General features: G+C 40.3%; 1 protein-coding gene across 3 annotated transcripts in view; it reads left to right on the forward strand.

Moving 5' to 3' along the window:
* The first annotated feature begins 226 nt into the window (after positions 1-226).
* Positions 227-26,050, forward strand: part of LOC109622480 (SPARC-related modular calcium-binding protein 2) — a 186,394-nt gene continuing 160,570 nt past the window's right edge. The window contains exons 1-2 of one of the 3 annotated variants that reach the window (XM_062854424.1): positions 227-960; positions 1,529-1,843. In XM_062854424.1, the coding sequence (XP_062710408.1) occupies positions 1,766-1,843 (78 nt within the window). In that variant the 5' untranslated portion in view covers positions 227-960; positions 1,529-1,765. The remainder of the gene's footprint in view (positions 961-1,528; positions 1,844-26,050) is intronic. The other 2 variants (XM_062854423.1, XM_062854425.1) reach the window with 2 other exon arrangements.

Here is a 26,050-nt window from a genome sequence, read left to right on the forward strand (position 1 = left end):
ACCACCTTGGATCTAGCTGGGCGTGGTGCAGCGTTTCTTACTCAGCCGCTGGATGCCAGAACAGACGCTGTTTGAGCCGCACCTCCTTGGTGAACAGACGCTCGGGTCGTATCTCCTTAAGGCATTACACAACATACTTGATTTGTGGCAACTAAAATTGTGTATTTGTAGTTTGCATGTTAGTTTTTCTTATTCTACTAATTTTCGTATTTTATTCTTCTATTTTCCAGATTGGTTCTTCCTTGCTCCGAATCAGCTTATGCCCGATCCAGCCGCTATCAAACGGCGATACCGTCTTTGACGAGTCAATAAACGATCGACCGTAGTTGAACTTTTCTTGCACCACCGCCGCCGCCTCCACCACGCGCACGAACAATAACTAGTAAGAAGAAATCGCGAGAGATGATGTATGCATGCATGTTGCATCTGCATACGAGTATGTAGTCATCATCCACATCCACTACTGTTGTAGAGAAGTGTGGAGAGAGAAGTGCTACAACAACAGTGAAGTCCGCGACTCGAGACGCGTCGAAAATCAAATAAATAAATTTATTATCAAATCAGGTCAATTTGTATTAAGAAGAAATATTGCGTGCAGCAGTCAAAGTAGGAGTGCGCGAGTGGTCACTGGGTGGCTGGCTGTTGAAGACCTGTGCGCAGCTTCTTCGCCGCTCTGCGAAGTCTACGGTAGTCTACCCGCGTGTGAATGAAGTGACTATCTTGTGCGCGCTGCGCTGCTGGTTGTTAAGGCTAGGAATGTGAATAGGCGAAGAACGCATCAATTCAAGGGTGAAATAGCTAAAGCTGTGCGGCACTAATAAAGCAGTGGAAATAATCATCATCGTCGTCGTCATCGTTGCGCGAGTGTCGTATTACAAATCGCGTCGGAGTGCGCTGGCTGCCGGCCGCAGTTCTGATCTAATCGAAGAAGAAGAGTTCTGGTTCATCAGTGTATAGTCAGTGAGATTTCGTGCATACATTATAACACAATATTGCCACTCTATTAGGGAATCCCGAAAAAAAGTCAATGTTTTAAAAGATAATGTTTACTTACATACATTGATAGAGAGTTTGTGATACCCCAGAGTGATACTATAAGAAATTCAGCAAAATCTGTACTACTGTACTCAGTTCTACTTTTATAATCACTTGTTTTAGCGACAATGATGTTATCTCGTGATTCTATTACGATTCTATTAACTTCTAGCTTTGGAAAGGATGTTAAGGGGCTGTCCATAAACCACGTGGTCATTTTTTTGGGACTTTTCAACCCCCCCCCCCCCCCCCCGCGTGGTCATTTATCCATACAAATTTTTTTATTTGTCCATACAAAATGGTCATTGGCCGAACCCCCCCCCCCCCCCCCTCCCAAATGACCACGTGGTTTATGGACAGCCCCTAACATTGCTAAAATTGGTAACTTTGAGTTGTAACTTTTTGAACATTGACTTTATTGTCGGGACGATCTACCCTGTATGCTAAACAACAGTGATAGTAGTAGCGTGTGGAATCCATACTACCCTTTCAGGCGCAAATGTAAACACAGAAATTGTTCCGCGATCTGGGCAATAAATCAAACCGAATCTGTCAGCAGGAATTGGATTTTTGAGCCGCGTCCGGTGAACTGAGAAGAACTAAGAAGAGGCCGCCGCCGCCGTCGTTGAGTGTTTTGTAGGTTACCCCGGCAAATTGGCAATTGGACATAAATTACAACGCGCTCGCGCACACACACACACAGACAAACGGATTCGTCGACGGCGTCAAGATGAAGCTAGCTGTTTTGTGTCTGATAACGTTGGCGATGCGGTGCGTCCTGGCGATTTCGCCCAAGTCGGAACCAACGGTAAGTAGGATTTGATTTTACAAATTGTTTCTGAATATGAATCACGAAAGCTTAAGAGCTTCAAACGATAAAAATGCTAGGATAAAAATCTATTTCGTTATAAGCGTTAATTCTTGGCATACCAGACGGAAAATAGCCGATAAAATTGAGCCGATAAAATAACCGAAAATTCGGATACGGGAAATAGCTCTGGAAATCGAATAATTACGCACGTAGAATGTGCCGGAAATTGCATTCAGGTTGTGCCCAAAATAGACATGGACTAGACGGAAACAGAATTCATTCGACAATGATTCAATCTTATTATTTTAAGGAAATTGCCCAAGTAACAAAACTAGCTGATTAATAGTTTCTCAAGTTAAAGTTCACCTAAGAGTTGTTTGTTCCACTCGTGTACAGCAAAAATGTTTGTTGGGTGTAGTTCCTAGTTGCTTAATCGGAAACTTTCCTCAAAACAGCGCACACTTCGGATTCCTGTAAGGAAGCATCGAAACAATGTTCCAACAATTTTCATAAACATTGAACTAGGGGGAGCCTGTACACATGTAGGGTTCCCGGCGGTACGTGAGTTCTTTTCTCCATTACTTACGTCATCCGCCCGCCCAGCCCGTGCGGGGCATCATCTTAATCTCAATTTAAACACGCGATGTGCACCACCACCGCACCGGAGCGAGTGCGAGTGTTATAAATTATCATCGCTCTAAATATTTGAACAACGTGTGTATGACAAACGTTTAAGTAAATTTACCTTGCCTGCTTCGTCAGTATCGTACTGGGTACTTATTCTACCGCCCGTCAGACTCGCTTGCTAGCAATTTCGGGTATGACTTCCTGAAGGAAGTCATCGTCACCTGGTCTGGATTCGATAGGAAATATGACGTATCTTTCATCAAATTTGCAGTTTGTTTGCCATTTATTTTTACAGAGATTGAATCAGCTTTCTTAGAATATCTTGACACCGACGAATGGACAAAAAAACGTGAGTGTGATATGTATGTTGTTCAAGAACAAAATACATATCACAGAAATACAGAAATTCGGCAACAAAGTTAACTATTGCAACAGCAACATACTCAGCTGAATACGCCATAGTACTTAGAATCTTAGATAATCTTATTCACACCTTTTTATGACCCATCCAAGGTTCAGTGGCATCCGCAAAGAAAAGCTAATCGATTCGAAATCTATCGACTAAGACAAACCAGAAGAAGCCGGAAGTTCCGGTTAAATCAAACTTAAATTTGGTAAAGACAAACCGTGAGTATTAGTTGAAACAACTACCGACATCGTTTGTTTTCTAACCTGTCAAAATAAAACAACTGGCATATTGGTAATTTCAAACAAAAGTTTATTGATAATAACGGCAAATTGACAAAATCTACAACTGCCAACTTTGGTTAGTTTCAACTACCGCGATAAGTAAATTCAAACCAATATTTGGTTTGTGCCAAATTCAACCTGAAATTCCGGTTGAATCAAACTGAAATTCGTTTGTGTTTACTAATATTTTTTCTCCGTGTGGCTATTTCAGTGGTCAGTGATGAACTGAACCAAGCTCCATCATGCGACACATCAAATTGCGGGGATTTTTGTACCCTTTATCATGATTGACGAATTTTGTGTGGAAATCATTCAATTTTTATTTTATCATTAAAGAGGAAACCAGAAAATCCACGATTTCGGCCCAAAATTCACAAGACGGCGACCTAAAATTCAGGATGGCGATCCATAATTAAGGCGAAACTGGAAGCATTTCCTCACTTTTTGGTTTTTGATTTTTTATTAAATAACGAAGCAGTATTTTCAAAATCGGTTTTCGTGCACATGTAGAGTATGGATCAAGGTATTTTCTGATTTTTTTTTGTAGTGGAAAATGTTTTTCGTTTTTGCAGAAACAATTTTTGAACAAAAATTATCGAAAAAATGGTTTCTGCAAAAATGGAAAACATTTTCCACCTCAAAAAAATTCAGAAGATACCTTGATCCATACTCTACATGTGCACGAAAACCGATTTTGGAAATATTGCTTCGTTATTTAATAAAAAATCAAAAACCAAAAAGCCAATTTTTGTTCCATAGACCAACGTTGCATACCATCGCATCGAATTTTTTCAACTTAATTAAATAAATTCTTAAATATTTACGTTAGTTTACTTCCAATTGGTGAAACATGCATTGCCTAGAGTGTGTAATAGCACAGACAAACAGACGTAACACTCTGATGATTCCCATCGTACATCAATTTAACGGTCTATTTAAAAATTTGACAGTTGACCAACTGACCATCCGTGGCGCTCGCATCGTTTTTGCTCGAGTTTGACGTTTGCCCACTACCGCCATCTAGTTGATGGTCGGCCAAACTCAGTCCTTTTAGCATTGGGCGAACATGTTGCCGTGACTATCATGTGAATCGAAAAATGTTCGAAGTGTTACGTCTGTTTGTCTGTGGTAATAGGGTCAACATAGTATTTTTAGTGCTATTAATTTATTAGTTATGGTCAAAACTGTCAAGGCAGCTTGCAAATTAGGCCAAGGAATGGTACATATACCCTATTTAATAAAAAAATCAAAAACCGAAAAAATGAAAAAGCTTCCAGTTTCGCCTTAAGAAAGGTGGCTATTTTAAAGAGTTTTAGGTTTTAAAACCATACAATATGGGTATATTTGATATGGAAAAGATGTCCGGAGTTCAAAAATGGGGAATAGAATATCCAAGATGGCGGCTGTTATAACGAGTTCAAGGTTATAAAACCTTGCAATATGGGTATATTAGGTATTGAGAAGATGTCCGGAGTCAGAAAATAGCCACCCGAATTCAAAAGTGACAATCGGAATATCCAAGATGGCGGATTAAAATAAAAAATTGTGGATATTTTATGGAGTTTTGACTCTAAATCATAGGGGGATAATCTGTTCAACAGACACCTGAACAGGAACGTCTAGGTAGTGTGGGGTTAAGGACAGACTTGTTAGAATCCCAAAATGGCCGCCACAATGGCCGATTTTGGCACCTACTCATGAATTTGAGCGCACAAATCCGGATTCCCGGATAAACTGATACGATTGATCAAGGCGACGATGGATCGAGTGATGTGCGTAGTTCGAGTATCAGGGACACTCTCGAGTCCCTTCGAATCTAATAAAGACAAATCAATCAATCAATCCCTTCGAATCTCGCAGAGGGTTACGGCAAGGTGATGGTCTCTCGTGCTTGCTGTTCAACATTGCGTTAGAAGGTGTAATAAGGAGAGCGGGGATTAACACGAGTGGGACGATTTTCACGAAGTCCGTTCAGCTGCTTGGTTTCGCTGATGATATTGATATGATGGCTCGTAAATTTGAGACGATGGCGGAAACGTACATCCGACTAAAGAGTGAAGCCAGGCGAATCGGATTAGTCATTAATGTGTCGAAGACAAAGTACATGATGGCAAAGGGCTCCAGGGAGGAATCACCGCGCCCGCCACCCCGAATTCATATCGACGGTGATGAAATCGAGACGGTTGAAGAATTCGTGTACTTGGGCTCACTGGTGACCGCCGACAACGACACCAGCAGAGAAATTCAGAGGCGCATTGTGGCAGGAAATCGTGCCTACTTTGGACTCCGCAAAACTCTACGATCGAATAAAGTTCGCCGTAACACGAAGTTAACTATCTACAAAACGCTGATTAGACCGGTCATCCTCTATGGGCACGAAACATGGACCCTACGTGCAGAGGACCAACGCGCCCTTGGAGTTTTCGAACGGAAGGTGTTGCGTACCATCTACGGCGGAGTGCAGATGGAAGACGGGACTTGGAGAAGGCGAATAAAACACGAGCTGCATCAGCTGCTGAGAGAACCAACCATCGTCCATACCGCGAAAATCGGGAGGCTACGGTGGGCGGGTCACGTCATCAGGATGTAGGATAGCAACCCGACTAAAATGGTTCTCGAGAGTCATCCGATCGGTACAAGAAGACGTGGAGCGCAGCGAGCTAGGTGGGTCGACCAAGTGGAGGACGATCTGCGGACCCTACGCAGAGTGCGGAACTGGAGACAAACAGTCATGGACCGAGTGGAATGGAGGAGGCTACTATGTACAGCAGAGGCCACCCCGGCCAGGCTTGATAATCCTCCTCGAAATCAAAAAAGTTTTGCAGCATGCTCTAGAGCGGTGTTTTGCTTTTGCCTCGTCGCGAGTGAGCGAACGAACCCCAAACAGAGAGGCAATAAAAACTGAGCGAGGAAGAGGGGAACGAAAAAAGAGCCGATGATTATTTCGGGTTTTTGAGTGCGATTTTTGCCTCGAGAGTCTTTCTTTGTATGGGAGTAGAACTCGCGAGAGCTTTTTGAGTGTGAGTGGACGTGAGAAACACAACAAGCAATTTTGAGTGTTGGCCGAACTCCTCGCTGCGCGGCAAACTCGCGCTCGGTGCTGTTGAGGATTTGCGTTGTGATTTCTGAGTTTTATTTTCACTCCTCAGAAAATCGCCGAAATCGCTTCCTCATTTTCACGCGAAGGAGTTTCTGTCAAGCCTGCCCCGGCCTTAGCCTGATTGGTAAAGTAAGGTAAATCTCTAAATAAACACAACCAGCGCATCTGATTTTCTTATTTTAAGCTTGTTACAAGTGAAAAATTCAATGTCGTTTGAAGCATGCTTCTTGAGATTTGTGCGTCTGAAGTTCTGATGCACTATTCAAGCGGGATTTCAAGACGCTTGTCCTTAAGGCGCCGTCCACAAATTGCGTAACGCTCTAGAGGGAGGGGGGGGAGTATGGCCAAGCGTTACGGTTCATACATTTTTTTCGGGTTTCATACAAAAAAGCGTTACGGAGAAAGGGGGGGGAGGGTTGAAAAATGTCGATATTAGCGTTACGTAATAAATGGATGCTGCCTAAGGATCGCCTTTTTTAAAAAATACCGAAAGTCAGAACTAGTTTTTCCTCGACCCAATCAACAACATTCCCATGGTCCCCAAACTCTCCGTCTCTCCGGAACCACCAAGATGGCATTGCTTCAGAGAATGGAGTTTTGACTCTGAAACTATGTTCACTGTTTCGCGCGACAGACCTTAACTATTCTTCAGGATTAACGTTTAAAGCGCGGTTTGCAGCGTTCAAAATATTGAAAAGGGAATGATCAAATCGAGACATTGCTTTGGAATACCGAAGATATCCGGAGTTCAGAAGCTAAGATGTTAGCTCAAAATTCAAGATGAATGCTATTCTATGAAGTTTGAGATATTATGCAATATAGGTACATTTTGTATAGAGTAGGTATCTACAGTCTAAAAATGGTGACTAGAAAATTCAAGCTGGGGTGGTGTCTGGTGTCTCAAAATTCTAGATAGATTGAATTCAAGATTCTAGATTCTCAATATGTGATGTTTTCAAAGAGTTTTTGACCCCAAACCAACTAATATGAACAAGAACATGTAACAGTTGTCCGACGTTATGTGAAAAAATAAAAAAAAGCAGTCCTAAATTTAAATTTTCATCTATTGTATAGAGGTTCAAGTTCTTGAATACTGCATATTTGGTATGTTTGGTATAGAGAAAATTTCCAGAATCTAACTGGAAAATCCAAAATGCTTGTGCTTTTTGAAATTTTCGGCTCTACAAGCATGCAACTTTGGCATATTGGGTAAGGGGCAGATATCCGGATATGGAAAATTTCGCCCTGACAATCTAATATGAAGAACTACCAATGAATTTTGGATTGTAGTCTGGGATTTCTTGAATACTGAACATCATTCTTATATGTATCGAATGTACCCGAATGTATTTTTTAAAGTGATGATTGAAGTAATAATGATGTTATTTTTTTTAACACTGCGGCATATCTCGCATCTAGAGCATATTAATATTTCTCAAACTATGATTTTGAGCGGTCGCGCAACTAGCTCTTCTATCAGAGATGTTTCCTTCTTAAAAAATAGGCTGTTTTTTCGAGGTATATGCATTAGACTGGGTCAACGTTGTATGGGAAAACTCAAATTTAATCATATCATCCCGGAACAAAGTATTTTCGACGCCTGTTATGGTCCCAAACAACTGTGCAAAATTTGGGTACGATTGGTTGCGTCTCCGCATTCCGCATTGCATTTGAAATTTGTATGGAGTTTTATATAGGAAAACCTAATTTTTAGCATTTTTCTCCTGAGAGGCTCAACTTTGTCCTATACTGAGTAACCAACGATGTTAAAGTATAGCCAAGGGGATGCTGATAAACTTTGCTGAAAAGAGTAAGGTACTAGAGTGACCCTGAAAAAAGTTATTATGGCTCAAAGTATGATACCTCAGTGAAACTACTGAAAATCATTTTTCCTGCCAACACTGCCGGTGCTTAAAAGGATCAATTCGTCCTTGCTTTATATTCTGACATAACCGACATTTTGATCAATAGCAAGCGGCAACGTTATCGGTTATGGGTTTAAATTAAAGATTGCTAATTAGTTCACCTTACAAACATTTTATTCATTTCTTCTTAAAACTACAAATTAATAAAGGATAGTTATCCAATTATGTGACAATTTTGAAAATGAAAGTAGAATTCGATCTCCCTATTCGGTTCCGGAAGGAGGCAAACATTTTCCACTGGTCGTTTGAGCTCCCCAGAAGCTGTCCGCAGAGTAATTCCCGAGCAGAAGAGAATACCTCACTAATAACATATCAATACCAACCTTTGCTCTAATACCTAAAATTGTTATTGCGATGTTATTATGTGAATTGTTATAAGACCATCGCCATAACAGTTTTAAGTATTAGAGCAGCGGTTGGTATTGATATGTTATTTGGTGCTAAGATAAAAAGTGAAGTATAAGTTTTGATATTAGAACACGTAAATGCTTTTAAACGGGTATGACGACACATACATAGATTCGTTCAAGCATGTCGTTGAAATTGCCTACTTTGTTATGGACCCCGTGAAAATACTGGTTGTTAAGTTTATCACCCTCATTCTTGTTTTCGAACAAATCCACTTTCATACGAAAATCGTTAGCATTCTTGTACACGCCAGCAAAATCAAACGGCCTGAGTCATTCTTCAAAATTTGTTCTACGAAATATTCCAAAAATTCTCTTCATATTTTCAAGTAAACCTCTACAAATTCATTCTTTAAGTTCCTGATGATTTCTTGTAAAATATTTTTCAAACGCGTATCAAAACGTTTATTTAAACGATTCAATGAACTTCTTTTGAAATTGCATGGAAAATCAATCCAGCTTTTTACGCTAGCCTACCATAAACTTTGAATCACCCCTCTGTGACAAATCTTGCCGACACTATCAATTTTATTATGGCACAATCAAAGCAAGCTTTTTGATGTTCAAATGTTTTCATGTGAAACGTCAAGAATTTTCATTTCTGTTTGGATTTCTGGAATCGAGAAGAGATTTTCTTTTACCTAAAGAATTCCTATGTTCACAATCTAATATTTTTTACTATTTTAGGTGAATGAAGCGCTGCTAACTGGAGATGACATTAGGACATGATAGGACAAAATACCGTATGCATTACTTTTCACTCCAAATTAATCAATCTGAGTAGTATCACCACACCAGCCCGTACAGTTCAAAGTTTTGACGATCCTGGCCAGACTTTTGATTTCATTCACCGCTCGTATCATGGCGGTTTTTTATCTGAACGCTGTGAAAGTCTTTCATTACGCCGCACCGAGGTTGAACCGCATAACAACCTTCGTATGCCTCGTTTGAAATTTTTAAAAAATGGGTTTTAAAAACTACAATTATCGCAGGCAACGAATCTTAAGCCAGTTAGATTTAAAGGACTTATATAGAGCTCTCGACCTCTGATGAAAATGCTGAATTGACAACATGGCCTCATAATTATATCCGGCATGTTTAGGCGTTTCTCTATTTTCTTATTTACTTATTTTAAACATTTTAAAAATATTGATCTATCTTCCTTGAATAATGGACACTATTTTTACCGTGATCATGCTTAGCATAAAGTTTGGCCGGCTCGTTTTTATTCTATAAAGAGCCCGAGTTTTAAAATAATTAGGTATCGAAATTCAATCGGGGTTTTGAGGCACTGCCCGTTTGAATTTAAATAGCCATGCCAATAGAGGTTTGGGCCTTTGATGAACTTCAATTTGTTGATTATATTACTAACTTTACTCTATTACACTGGTATATATACTTTTTGTCATAGCTTTTGCGGTCCCCAGGAGCCTAAAATTATAAAAGAATTAAATTAAATTTCGGAAAGTACAATCTATAGCTGAGCAACAACGAATTTTCTGCTTCCACGCTCATGCAGTGAAAATTTTTGACAGCAATATCAACAAACTCAAATCCTTGCCTACTAAGATCAAACCATAAAATTTGTCGGCAGGAATTGTCAAATTCGAATCACCCCCCGCAATTTTATAGCCAGCGTAAAAAGCTGGATACAGTTAATTGTGGTTGATTCTTACCGATATACTATTTCTTCATAGTTTTTGCTGGCCAAATTAGCTGAGACTTGGTCACATAGGGTAAGTGTGCCTATTGTTGTGGTAATAATGTAAATTCATTTAAATATAATGATCGTACCACCTAATGCAGGGTTCCAAACCGTTAGTCGTGTAGTTTTCCATCCAAATTTGCTTGGAAAAATATAAAAAAAACTATCATTTAAATCGCTTGCACCAGCATTAGGCACATTGTTCCTATTATGGAAGTAAAATTAAATTTTGATTCCTAATATTGCGGTATGATATTGAATTCATATGGGACTTAGGAGGATAGGAACACTACCGCAACGATAGCGCACAGCAGCAAAAATATTAAGCAAAACATTTTTTGATAGGTTTTTGGGTAAATCTTTTGAGCACACAAATGGTGCAATCTCATAATTCAACACATCATTTAAAAATGCGTTTTGGTAACATTTCAGTCGAGTGCTCAATTGTCATTACCGCAAAATTTGGTACTCCACAACGAAGGGAACGATTATACTACCGAATTTATTTTGGGATATAGTTTTGAGGCCAACTTTAACCTGAACATGTTGCATAAACCCCCATTACAACTCTCCACCCCACCCCAAACTTACTGATCGTATTGGTTGTCACAATCGGTTCCCACGCAATCTCTGTCGAAGCCCAACACAACACAAATCACTAGCGCCAACACATGCAGTTTCGGGTCCAGATTCTAGAAACCCGCCCACAGAAACACCTGGGAGTTCTCCAGCCGGATGCTTATCACTGCTGCATTTCCGTGGGAATCACTTTTACAACACTCACTGAGCCAACTCTCCCGATCATCGTTATGTGTCAGTCCTATATTACTGCACTATTGGAATATCATATGAATCTAATCTTGGGTTGAAAATGGGAAGTGAGAGTTATATGCGACGCATGTGGTATGACTCTCAGATCACCATTATACTGTTATATGTCTTGCATTTTGCTTCTATCATGTGGGCTGTGTGCGCCAAAGTATATGCAACTCCAATAATATCCTTCACATTTTGAAAAAAAGTCTCCTTAGGCTGGAGTGGGAATCGAACTCACGACGCCTAAATGACCGACGCCGCTAGCCGCACGACCACGAAGCTCACTTAGAGGAATTGCGAAATTTTGCAAAACGTATTCCACTTTATCTGTCAATGTTGCTTTTCCACCCGGCTAAAGTTATATGTACAGCTAATGTATCAATCGTGTTATGTGCATATAACTCCGATATGCGCAAGTGTCATTGAGTTTTATTAGATGGCTTTTCAATCGGAACTCTTAATGGTATGATACGTATAACGATTCATTTGATGTGAACGTGTCAGACTACGGGTACAATGTATGTGCAGTATCTGATAAAATAGGCTCTTAGAATTATTTCAGTGTGCATTTCTATCGTCTTCACTGTTTTTACGGTTTCACTGATTGATCCGATCGATCGGATCATGCACGCACTGAATCAGATGACATATTCACGCGTAGCATTTGAAAACGTCCTACCCCCAGAAGATAAATATTTTCGGAAAGTTCCAGCGGGGTAGCACGGGCGTCAACCACGAATAGATGTGCCGTAGTCCACATGAATTTGACATGTTTGAGAAATTGACACTTTTGGGCACTCTGACAGATCTGGGATGTGCAGGGCATTTGCGAATTAGTCATTACCATAAGTTATTACTTAAGTAAAACGTGTAAAACTAGCAAAAAGTTATCTAAATTTTAGGGTGCAATCGTTCGAAATTACACGAACCAAGGGAAGGTTCAAATATTACGTCCATCGTTTTTCGGGTTTTCCAGACCCCCCCTCCCCCCTCTGTCACGCAATTTTCCTATACCCAATACACGTACTGTCACACTTTTCTAGACCACAACCCCCCCCCCCCCTACCACAAATGTTGGACGTAATTTTAGAACGTTCCCTAATGCTTCCATTTTCAGCACAAACAATTTTCAACGTGTTTTTGTTGCGAGCTACGGTGATTTTGCCTTTCGCTGGCCCCCTGGAAAATTCGGCAAACATGTTCGTTCTCACAGCAGTAAACATAACAATTTTCATTTAACATAATTTTCAAAACATTCATACCCTTTCATTCCTGATGTCTGTTCGCTCATTGCAACATGTTCAACAACGACGTTTAACGCACGCACCACGCACGCTATACCATACTATTTTTGTAAACAACACATTCCCGAATGTCAAAACTTGGTCGAAATTTTTTTTATTTTTTGCTTGGTGTTTCACAATATTTGCGTTCTGGAGATAGGCCTTTTTCAAATACTGCGCGAGAAGTACGCATGTCATCTAGAGTCTGTCTAGTTAGAGTCTTGCGGACTATCACTTTCGACACAGTCGAGCATGACGTCATAGTATCTTCGGTCGAAAGTGACAGTCCGCTAGACTCTTATACTATAGACAGACTCTAATGCCATCCAGTGTGCAGTGTGCATCAGTGGTGGTGAAAATACAGAGTAAACAACAAAAGTTCAAGTGAAAATCAAGCATAACTTTTCAATCCGACGTAACTCAAGAATGTAAACAAATCCGGGTTAACTGCTGCATGCATGATTCATAAAGCAAATTGAAGAATCCACATCACTGTTTGATGATTTATTGCTTAATTTGTTTAACTAAGCATATTATTCGAAACGACGTATCTAACAATTTTGATGTTTACAACTTTACTTATAGATACACCGTTTTGATATATGAGAAAACCAAACGACGTATCTAGCCAAAATCAAAAGTAACAGATACACCAAACTGGCACTATACAAAAGCGACGTATCTGGCATGACGTATCTCTAACCAACCCGGTGTATGTGTATTTTTATCAAAATTCATTGTGAAAATGATATGGAATGAGTAGGTTTTGTTTCTTACCTAGTGCGTGCTATATCCCTGGTGATGTTAAGCACGAAAAAACTTATGAAAAGTCTTTTTATAAAAAACTATTTTAGTGAAATGGTCGTCAACATTGACCATGAATTTACTCAGATCAGTGAAAAAGTTAGATACGTCGATTTGAAAAATTATGCTTGAAATATTGAATTCCCACGGAAGTAATTTTTGTAATTTGTAATTTGTAATTTTATTAAAAACGATAACCTGCCAGTATACACTTTAAATGAGGTCAAGGAAACTTACAAGTGCAGCAGCCGCGGCCAAAAATTCAGGTTTATCCCTCGGAGAAAGCAGGTGGAAGATGTGTCTGGAGGATTCGTGGATGTCCCTGTCAGCGGCGAGGTGGTCTTCAGAACCTGTGCTGGAGGAGTTGTAGGGGCATTTTGAGGAGATGGCAATTCGAGTGCCGTAGACCTCGGCGGACCAGGGTTGCATCGGATCCAATAGATCGGTAAGTTTATTGTTTCGGTACCTGATTGAAACCCGAAATTTATGGTAAAATCAATGTTTATCCATATCTGTACGTCGGATCTAATATTGGACACAGTAGCGATCTACTCAGTGCACTACTTGGTTAAATCTTGTGGATTTGAAGAAAAGCGGTTTTCGCGTGTTGAAAAATTCCTGCTTTCAACAGCGCAGACAATAGTCCTGTTCAACGACGTAGGTTGAACTTGCTCGAAGTTCCTGAATCCCGCTTTTACCCGTTTGATGACAAATGGGTAAAAGCAAAACGCAGCAACTTCGAGCAAGTTCAACCTGCGTCGTTGAACATGACTAATTCAGTAACAAATTTTGAAATGCTACACCATTGATTATACGTCGTTTTCAAAATTTGTTACTGAATTATAACGGCTATCCATTGACAACGTATAGGTTTACCGGGGGAGGGGCCATACAAAACATGTAATAAGGGAGTGGGGGTGTCGAAAATACGTGAAATTCTCTTATACGTAATAAATGCAAATCGAATTGCACGAATTAATTAATGGACATTACCTTTATTTTTCCGCATCGCTTTGTCTAAGTTGGGTTATTTTGTGCTTCGCTCTCTGACACCAATAAAGTGAGCAAATAAGAGAAGAAGTCAAAACAAACTCGAAAAAGAAGTACACAGGGTCAAATATTTGACGAGGAAAGAACTCAGTTTGACCCTAATGACAATCCGATCGAGTCAAACAAGATCTTTGAGCATTGGTTTTTTTTGGACAAATATTTGACCCTGTATACTCTGTATACCCTGTATAGCTTAAGAGTTCTTAATTTTTAGTTTTATTTTAAGTTTAATTCTTTTTCAGTGTACGGTTCGATTGATTGATTTGTCTTTATTTGAGAGACTTTCAGCCCTTGGCTGGTTCGTCTCTAGGTGTACGGTTCGAATGCAACTAGAAGCAATGCGCCTGTAAAATATTGACAAACATGCTGAATCGAACGGGGGGAGTATTCGGTATTACTGGCAAGAAATAATTGCTTTTTGGTTTTGTTTTTAGTGAAGGATTTCAACACAGATCTCTATGCTGATTTTTGTGATCGGAATCGACAACAATCAACTCGAGACTCTGACGAAACGACGGAATCTGGATCTTCAGCAAAACATCAATGAACACAGCGGGCGCTTGTGCAGTGAGGACTCCTGTGATTATTTGGTCTGGTGAATATCTCAGGTACTCAGGCAGTGCGGGACGTGGATGTCGCGATGCAACATTCCGTGTTCCCACTCTCGCACTCTTGTTCAGGTACCGAACGCGATTCCAATTGCTATCATCATGACAGCAGCGACCCAAGTTTTATGACGACAACCGTGTTGAAGTTCTTCGGTTCCCTCGGATTTCAAGTGAGTAGATAGATAAGATAGTTTTAAGGTGCCTAAGGAGAAATTTTGTAAGGCTAGGTCGTTCCTGTACACTTACACAAGATTTCTTGTATAATGTATAATTAACGTGAAACAATAGTTTCACATGTTTCATTTTCCAATTTAGATCGTGTCATAGCTTGAAAAAGCTGTTTCCCTTCCTTCCAACTTTTACTGCACAGTGTCAATATATCATAACGCCAACAAGTTATGCAACCAAGCTCCTAGATCTCACATCCAATCCAACTAACAAATACCCCATCCGTGCTGGTTGTGGGGATGCAGAGTGCTCTCGGTCTCTAGTACAACAATCACACCCTTCAACAACCTAATATTCCTTTCCCTTCCCAACTGATTGTAAGGACTTGGCCAGTGCCGGTATTGATCCAAAAATGTATGAGCTCTTGTACCGACTTTTCGAATCCTCTAAGCAAAATACCCTCTTCAAATGAGTGTAATCTGTTTTGAGCCTTTTAATTCCGCCCTGTTTTGCTTATCCTTTGACAGATACCCGAATTTCGACCACTTGTAATTTTCCTCAGTATTTTTCAGTTATCCACAGTGGAATACTTAGTAACAAATAAAATTATAAAATGTACAGTATTATACAATTAAAATAATAGAAATAATTGATATTTATTTTATATATGGTACCTTTTCACTTATAAATTGAGTTATCAAGCTATGTACAATTCAAACACTGTTATTATTTCTTTGCTATTGAATACCTGCTTGATAACAAATTTAACTCTCGATAAAATGTACAATCCAATAGTGATATTTGTTATTACTTTGTTATTAAATACCTGCTCGATAACAAAATGAGGTAGCGATAAAATGTACAATGTAATAGTAAAAATTGGTATTATTCTGTTATTGAATACCTTAATAATAACAAATATAGCTCTTGGCAGCATGATTTAAATTTTTGGTATGCATTTATCATTGAAATAACAAGCCTTGTTATTGTCTAGGTGTTATTCATACAAAAGTATGGTATTCATTTTTGGTATTTTGCCTCTTATTACCACCTAATGAAGAGCACATCAAGGTATGGTGGTATTTAATATTGAATACCTTGAAATGTTATTCAGTTGTTATTCTTTTCTGCTCGGGTACGCGAACAAGGCCATCTGCTCCGGGGTCGGTTAGCTCGATTCGGCTTAGCTTCCAGGCCATGGGCGGTAGATTATCGTCGCATATCATTACCCTCTAGCCAACTTCAATGTAAACCGATGGCCGTCAAAGTTTGTTCCGCCGTCTCCGGATTGGCGATCCATAGCCTTAACCACTAGGCTAACTGGAGACGCGGGGTTATCTCCAATGACTTTTTGGAGGTGGAGTTCGGTGTGTTTGAGTGCGGGACTGCGTTGATGAACCGCCTGGTGCATCATCACCCAGAAGAGATCACGCTAACCAAAGAATGCATGCGATTGAAAAATTAGTGGAATTAACGTCGGCATTAAACTCGGACGGGACCAGATCCCATATATAGGTGTAGTTTTTAGTTATAAATAATCAAACAAATAATAAACAGTGTTATAAGAGACTGCTCATAAACCACGTAGAGGTAGACTTTTTGGGGGGAGACGGTTTTGTTTGGAAGCATTGGTTGCAACGTTAGACAACCTGTCAAGCGATGTTTCTCTTTCCTAATGGTCAGAATGTGTGCGCTTATAACAACAACAATAATCCGGCGTGTAGTAGTCGTTTATGGTAGCATATCACCAATAAGCGGAGGAAAAATGATTATACATTGGGTAGAACGATTTAATGTTCAAAGTTCTCAGGTTCTGCAGAGTGGAGCCAACATAACGGAGATTTCCCGGGCACTGGTTTCCCTTTCAATAGATTCTTCCAATTATCGGCTAGCCATACTCTTCGAGCTTTTAAGACGATTGTCTGCTCCGCTACCTTAAGCTCGTCCTACTGGAACCGTGGCGAGATCGAGGATCATAACATGACGAACGAATGCATAGGTACTCCCACTCCTCAAAAATACCTCTAGAACCATTCCCCAAAAGCAGAGCTGACCTAAAATGATAAAAAAATTGGTTTTCAATTGAAAAATAATTTGAAAATTGACTGAAAACCACTAGCTTGATTGATGTTTGTGATGTTTGTTGATGAAAACGGGGATTGTTGTTCCATGAAATGTCAGAATATAAAGCAAGGACGAATTGATCCTGTAAAGCACCGGCAGTGTTGGCAGGAAAAACGATTTTCAGTAGTTTCACCGAGGTATCATACTTTGAACATTAATAACTTTTTTCAGAGTCACTCTAGTACCTTACTCTTTTCGGCAAAGTTTATCAGGATCCCCTTGACTATACTTTAACATCGTTAGTTACACAGTACAAGACAAAGTTGAGCCTCTCAGGAGAAAAATGCTAAAAATTAGGTTTTCCCATATAAAACTCCATACAAATTTCAAATGCAATGCGGAATGCGGGGACGCAACCAATCGCGCCCAAATTTTGCACAATTGTTTGGAACCATGAGAGGCTTCGAAAAAACTTTGTTCCGAAAAAACGACCATGTTGACCCGGTCTAATATGCATATATCATAATCAAAGCATTCCACTAAGGTGCCCGTCTCTGGTTTCAATCTCATTCGGTTTAACATACTTCAGTCTAACGTTGTTCGGCCTAATGGACCAGCACCTTGAAATGTATGTTTTTGGTGAAATTTATAGAATATTAAAGGAATTACTGATGAAATCATACAATAAATTAGAATTCCTTGGTTGAAATTCTTTTGGATCCCATCTAGGAATCCCAGAGAAAAGTTTAGAAAGAAATTCTATCTATCTATATACTCAAAGTCAAGTCAAATCACATTTTTGAAGTAATTCATTTAGTTTGCAATATCTGGAAAAAATACTGTTCGACTTTCTGGAGTATTTCTTGGTAATATCCCTGGATTTCAAACAAAATCAGCTGAATAAACGGTGCAATATGTGTTTTCAACAGGCATATGAGTGATGACTATCTAGACCTCATAGAGGTCACGAGGCCACTTCCGGCCATTTCAAGTGAAGTCAGCTGCATTCCCTTTGAAATTTCTTATGTAAATTCTTTTACGCATTTGCGCGGAAAACATTTGACATTCATTGGAAGCTAGGGCTAGAATTCCTCAGGCTAGAAGGATGCCTTTCATCTGTAATTTCTTTTGGAAATTCTTCGACAATTTGTTTAGGAGTATTTTTTGATGATTTCTTCGGCATTATCTTTGGGAAATCCATTGTCATTTTCTTTGCGAATTTCGTCAGCTATATCTTTGAAAATTCAATCGGCACATCTTTATTTGGGGAAATCTTTTTGGATTTGCGTCAATATATTTTGTTTTGAAATCATTTATTTTTATTTTTATTTCTGATCAGAAATTTAAAAAAAAGTGATCCTCTATGATTGATTTTCTCAATGTTTTGAAGTCATGTGGAAATTTCTTCACCAATTACTTCAGAAATATATATATATTCTTTTTATCTGTATTCTGAGATTTTTAGCGCTAGGCTAGTTCATCTCGGGACCCACGCCTTACTTCCCTTCCGAAGGAAGAACTCACAGTTTGCGAGTATGTCGGGAGTGGGATTCGATCCCAGGCCCTCGGCGTGATAGTCAAGTGTTCTAACCATCCCACCAGGTCCGCTCCACTTCAGAAATATTATTTCTAGGTTTAATCACCGCATGACTTCATGATAATTGAATTTTATTAGCTTTTCTCGGTGAACTTATTACTACTCAAAGAAGGAGGTAGTAACGAAAGTAATGAAAGAAACGGTGGATAGAATCGCAAGTGTGCGACGAGAGAAATTGAATAGAAGTTGAAAATTAACAGAGGGCCATAATTGAACAACACAATCACAACGACGACCCCTTTACTTAACGTCCTGGTTTTAAACGGCTAGTAGTTCTATGATGACTACTAGCCCTAGACAGGCAAAAAGATCGTGGTTGTGATCTGTTAAATGTTGTTCGGCTTTGCTTTCGGTTCTATCGATCGGTAACACTTTTTCTTCTTCTTCTTTCTTGCTCGACGTTCCAGCTGGAACTTGGCCTGCCTCACTTCAACTTAATGTTCTTTGAGCACTTCCCCAGTGCTTTCTTTGCCTGCAATTGCATGAATTGGTATATCGTGAGGCAAGTACAATGATACACTATGTCCATAGCAGTTAAGAAAAGTTCCCAACCGGAACGGAAATCGAACCCGCCGTCTCCGGATTGGCGATCCAAAGCCTTGCAATAGGGCAGTTCAGGCTTTGTACATGTCAAAAATTCAAAGCTCCCATATGTTCATTGCAATCCTTGGTGCAAAACTAGAGTCCTGTCAAATTTTCAGTCATTTCGGTGGTGATTTAATGGTGGCCCAAAAGCGAAATAGGATTATATGGGAATTACTATGGAGAATTAAAAAAAAATGTTCTCCGCGCAGTAGAGCATAAACACATGGATGAAGTCATAGGGTCAAAGTCAAATTGAATTCTTCAGACCTCAATGATGAATGTTGCCGAAGACCGCAACTCGTTTCGACTCACGAGACAGAAGTTATTAATCAATAATCATCCATGCATGCTTGAACAGAGACCGCAGCTCGACCGACACGCTTGACACGCAATCATATTATGCGTGTTACCTTCTTGCACATCTTGCAGGACATCGTGTATAAAGATGCGCATTCGAGTGAGAATTTGTTTAATATCTTTTTTGCTGATTGTCGAAATAAGTTCCGGTCTTCGGCAACATTCATCATTGAGATCTGAAGAATTCAATTCGGCGTTGACCCTATGACTTTATCCATGTGGTTATACTCTACAGTGCGGAGAACCTTTTTCGAATATTTTCCATAGTAATTCCCATATAAACCTATTTTGCTTTTGGGCCACCATTAAATCACCACCGAAATGACTGAAAATTTGACAGGACTCTAGTTTTGCACCAAGGATTGCAATGAACATACGGGAGCTTTGAATTTTTGACATGTTTAAAGTCTGAACTGCCCTACCTTGCAATCGGTGATACTTGTTCAGAGATTCATCGCGGTTTTTTTACGACGTTTTTTAAAAACCGCGTGAGAAAAAACCACGTGAAAAAAACCGCGTAAAAAAACTTCAGTGTATATCAAAAAGCTTTGTGTTAAAAGCCCTATTTCTGTCGAAAAGCTACACTCCACCTGCACACTGGAGTAACAAAAAGCAGTAGTGATAATTGATTCAGCAACATTGAACTCCATCATTATGTTGTATGTTGCTTGAAGATAAAAACAAATCGTGCATTTGAAATGCCACACTACAGCTGTCAAGTTTTATGTAGCAGTTCGGTTGCTAACGTCGTGGTTTAGCAGTGGAACTGTTGCGATAGGTCAGTATGCAGATAGAATGCAGTTATTTGATAGAAATATTTACTTATTCATATGTTTCTTAGTTATCTAGGTTATAACATAAAATTACAACATGTATAGTTTCAATTCTTCCACCTCAAAAGACGGTAACATCGACCTACCCCTCGGTTAAATCATCCGACCTGCCAGTCTGTCTACCACGATCGCCCGAAACAAAGCCATACCTTTCGGAAAACAAATGACTACGCCGGGTTATGATGCCCACCACTACGGTACTGCTGATGATGATGACGATGACGACGACGACGGCGATGATGATAAACTACACAGCATCCAGCATCGAAATAAGGGGGTGGAACAAGAACAAGACACCGATGAGAAGATCGAACCATCGAAAAATTGAACCGCGGTCGAAACAAAAAAAAAAAGGTTCAACGCGAGTGGCTTTTATTGGCGAGAAACCCTTGAGAAAACTTCAATCGAAGCTCCGAAACTCAACTCCAGACCAGGCCCGGTCCGGTCGAGTGGAGGAGTGCTGAAGAAGACCGATGCGAGCGATGGGCACAACCTATGCCTTTGGCTGCTGGAAAGAGCGGCAGCATATATCTGGCAGAGGAACCCGAGCAGGAGGGAATAACTAGGTGCTAGTTAGAACACAACATTATGGTTTTCACAAAACCATCTTCTTCTTTGTAGCTCGACGTTCGCATTGGAACTGGGCCTGCCTCTCTTCAGCTTAGTATTCTTGGAGCACTTTCACAGTTATTAATTGAAGGGTTTTCTTTGCCTGCCATTGCATGAATTTGTTTATGTGGGAAAGTACAATGAAACACTATGCCCAGGCATAGATTGGAACGGGAATCGAACCCGCCGTCTCCATAGCCTAAACCACTAGGCTAACTGGAGACCCAAAAACATACCAAAACCATATGAAGATGATTGACTCGGATCATAGTCTTGTAGTCGTTAACGATTTGACGAGTCACGATTTCAAGAAACAACAGGACGATGTGATTCAATAGCCAACGCCTGTTTGCCGACGGCTTTGCTGAACCGTACCATCGGAAACTAGGCTTGAGAATAGGATAGACAGATCAATCTTAAAAAGTGAATAGTTTACGGAAGTTCATCCATGAAACAGTGACCACATCAGATGATAGAAACTGCTCAGCGATGCCGCTGGCTCAATGAAGAGTGCCAACGAATGACGAACGAAAAGAACGCCACCAGAAGGCCAATAAATGTGACCTGTCAACATAGAGCGGTACAGGATGACGAGAGTAGAAGAGAAACAATTTCACTGAAGCAAGAAACGGCAGCACGAAGAAAATGTGTTGGGTCGGAACGGTATGCGGAGGTTTTATGCAACTAGCAAAGGTGTGTGGCGCAAGACAGCAGCAGTTCTCGCAATGTGCAATGACCGGGAAGGTAATTTGCTGACAGACAATTCAATAGTGGCAGTCAGGTGGAAAGAGCACTTCGAATTGAGTACGAAATATCTAATTTTGATACTCTACGGTAACATCCACCTACCCGGGAAGGGACAACCGAGAGAAGAATCGTTTAAAAAAAACGGAAAGCAAAGCGAACGATCATCAACCGTTCGAAAGGTTCTTATGCTCTCCTACTTACACTGAGGGATCTCCACTTGGTCGTGTTCTTATTTACATTTTCACGGCCCGACCGATTTGACTTTATGCTTTGGCCTTTTGGCTTCTGCCTCGCCGCTGCTGCTCCGTTCCGTTCCGTTCCGTTCGATCTCCGACAGACACCCGCACCGCCACAGCCGGTGTGGACGCGCGGACCCGGTGCGACTGTACATAAAACATAAGCCGAGCACCTTTTCCGCTCGTCCGCACCGCTTCTTCCTTACTCTCATGCTGCAGCAAATACTACTTTTCATGTGAATGTAATCACTTCTACTTTATTGAAAAAAAACCTTTGAATATGTCTTTACACTTATACAAACTTTTCTTTTCCAATCTTACACTGAAATAAACTATGTTGTGGAAACTACCGATTCCATAGTAAAATTGATAACCCTGATTCTCAACCGACAACAAAATCTGTGAATTTCATTGAAATATGATTGAAGTTACAATGAATTGCAGTAAATTTGACTAAAAGCGTAGTCGCCTCAACAACAAAACATTGCGATTTTTTTTCTTGAACACGCACCTTACAGCACAGTATGGTTAAAAATACAATGCCCAGCTGTTAAATCAAGATAATTTTTGGTAATCTTAATTGAACTGTTAGTTAAATTGACAGTGTTTTAGTGGAATCAACTGGAAGTTGTTGTCGGTTGAGAATCATAGGTACGGTTAGTAATTTTACTATGGAATCGGTAGTTTCCACAACAAAATTTATTTCAGTGTAGCAAAAACAGTGTTGCCAGGATTTTTGTCGAGTTTTGTTCGACGACAATTTTTTCCCCTATAGAAAGATAACAATCTGTTATCATTCTTGTCTATTTTACCGACTCTAATCACGCGTGAATACTAGTATGTGTATCTGAATTCAAAAATTATCAAAATAAACAGCTTTCATTCTACTAAGACTAAATTAATCAAGTGATTATCGAGTTCATAGAGCTCGAGCTCGATTAACTGCCACTGCTTGGAATTAACAGGAATCTTCATTGTATAATTGCTGGTGACCTTCTATGTTTAAGAGAAAACGGAGGATGTTACGTCAAAAAGCTGATCAATGTGAGAAAGAAGAATAAAAATGATTAAACAATCACTCGCCCACGGCAGACCGTCCATGTCATTGCGTCAGCGTAAGATTATGCGGATGTCGAAGTGTTATAAAATGGCTGCGTACAGTTCATTGGTAGATGTTAGGTGATAGACCGCGTATAAGGCTATAACGGTACAGCGAACGGCGACACGTCAGAATGGTGATGAATGTGAAGAAGAGTTAGACACTCAAGCAACACACACGTCATATAAGAGTTACGGCAGCGCAGATTTTGGTTGTATAGTGGTTAATTTGACGTTGTTCTAGCGTTGTGTAAAAAAAAAAACGTCAAATAAACTTCTATACAACAAAAATTTGCGCTGCCGTAACTCTTATATGACATGCGGGTTACTTGGGCAATACTATGATGGAACAATCGCTCGCCCACGACAATGCGTCTGCGCAAGATCATGCCGATGTCTTGCAAAATCAACATTTCTCAAAGCGATCACAATATTTTGAAACCTAGCACAACAGATTTCAAGTGGAGTCGCTCTGGCTGGCCTGTAAAACCCGAATGATTCCGGACGGGCAACCAACAATCACCGAACGATGATGATGATGCCAATGATAATGATGATGCTGCTGGGCTGACGGTAAGATCGAAAACCAAGCCAGACATGCCGTCGCCACTCCCTGCCGATTGGCTGCTCTTCTTGCCTCAGCAGGTCGTCCCGTCCCGTCCCATCCGATACCTATGGTGTGGTGCACGCGCGATCTTCACATCAACTCCGGGCATCCCTTTTCGAGAACGCTGGAGAGTGCGGTGCGCGGCAAATGGGAATGGGCGAAGGTACCTCTGTGTACCAACCTACCTACTTTTGTGATGCCGGACCGAGAGTGTCGGATCGGCAGCCAGCATCATTAGACAACCACTTTGGGCTGTTGGCGAGGAACGGAGGAACGAGGGAAGGAACAAGAACACAACACCATCAATAAGAACCTCAAGCAGCAACAATAATGCATTGGAGAATCACTTGGTCGGTCAAAAGGCAGCAGCAACCATAAAATCGCCGAAGGAGATTCCGGCCGACACCAAAAACGAAGGAAAATAAGCGTGAAAGAGTGAACCTCTTGAGAGGTATTATAGTTGGCTTTTCGGGATTGTGTCTTCTTGTTCTGCTGGCTGGTTGGTGGTGCTGTTGTTGATGTTATTGGTGGTGGTTTTGTTGTTACAAAACCCATCACCTTTTATTCGGAGTACCGCTTGATCGAGATCTCGAGGAAGGTACAAAGTGTCTATATAGTTTTCCATAAATGATCTTCTGGCCGTGTGCTCCTTGATTGCTGATTTTTTACGCATTTATGTTGGATGGTCGTCGGTTGGTGTAGATTCCCGTGCGATTCTCGGTTTGGTTGGTATAGAACTCAGTCATGTTACTTTTTGATTTGAAAATAATTCATCCCTGAATGATCAACATTAGAACGGTTTACATGACATCGTATAAGTAACTGTTATAGAAAAGTGGTACATACTTTCATTAGAGGTAACAACTCATAATGAAGTTTTGTATTTTATGTTGCGATCCACATTGCGATTACTGTGAATCATTGTTGAAAAAGATTCTACACGCATAATTTTTAGAACCATATTAGAACCAAATTTAACCCGGAAGCGGTTGCGTCGTGTTCTAAGTACACGTACCTTGGAAAAAACACGCTTGTGCTACACAGCAGGTTCAGTTTAATGTCAGTTTTTAGCGGTAGAGGGACATTGTCAGTGATTGAAAAAAAAATCTTATAATTTATATCGCATGTTCTCAACTCTTGCGCCCAGCGGGTCTCGAACCCTGATCGAGCGACTGCCGGTCGGAGCTGATAGCCCCTATAACAACGGGACTCGATGAGAGGGAGCGTGGTTATGTGGCCGGCAGGGTACCCGGGTACCCAGCAACCATTTAAAATACACGGTGTAGAAAAAAGCAAAAAGTTTGCCGGCCACATAACGGTTAAGTATTTTTATGTTATCGCAATAGACCAAAAATATCGATTATTAAATTTGTTACCATCTGGTCATCATCAATTGGAAAAGATAATAAGAATAATAAAATTATAACACCGATATCACAGTTTATTATCTAAGTGATATCACTTTGTTATCCGCCTTTGTTCGAGGCAAAAGCAATGATAGCACGGTCGAACGCACGGAATTAGAAGTACTCTGTAGTGAATTCAAATAAAACATGCTATTACTTCAATACTGTTTGAATGAATCCCGAATACCATCAGGTATCAGCTATCAGTAGGTCGGCTCCAGAGGCACGTTCTCCTCCATTTGGGAAATTTGTGCCATCGCCATGAATACGAGCCTATTCTTCATTTACCTGAGGGAGAGGGAAGGAAGGAATAAGGGATGGGATAGAGAAAGGGAAGGTAAGGGAATAGGGTCGACATAATCGCATAAGCGTACCACAACGGGTTAGAACAGCGCCCTGAAAAGGGCACTGTAAAAACGCATAAAGCGTACCCAAGTAACCAGTAAGAATTTAAAATAGCATTCCTACAGCATTATAATTGCTCTTATGGCAAGGCATTTAATGCTAATTGGCCATATATACGCCTATACTGCCGTAATTCTGCAAAGTGACGTGTAAGCGCCATTTTAAATTTCGACCTCTTTTGGTGTATATCTGGTGAAACAATGACACTGCGGTATGCTCGCTATATTAGAATGCAAGATCTAGTCGTAATCTGGCATCCAAGGACGAGAAATTAGAGAAAGACCAGTCATTTGATCCACAATAACCAAAAATGAGCCAAAATTATCAATGTCGCTTACGTCACTTTGCAGAATTACGGCAGTATAGTGCTACCCAACGGCAGGTTTTGGCAAAATAACGGGCTGTCTGAGTGCAACACCTTCAGGAACGTCGTATCAAAATGTCAAAAAAGCGTAACGCTGGTAACGCTTCGTCGAG

The sequence above is a fragment of the Aedes albopictus genome, chromosome 2 (genome assembly GCF_035046485.1).
Source record: "Aedes albopictus strain Foshan chromosome 2, AalbF5, whole genome shotgun sequence".
In the NCBI taxonomy this organism is placed as follows: domain Eukaryota; kingdom Metazoa; phylum Arthropoda; class Insecta; order Diptera; family Culicidae; genus Aedes; species Aedes albopictus.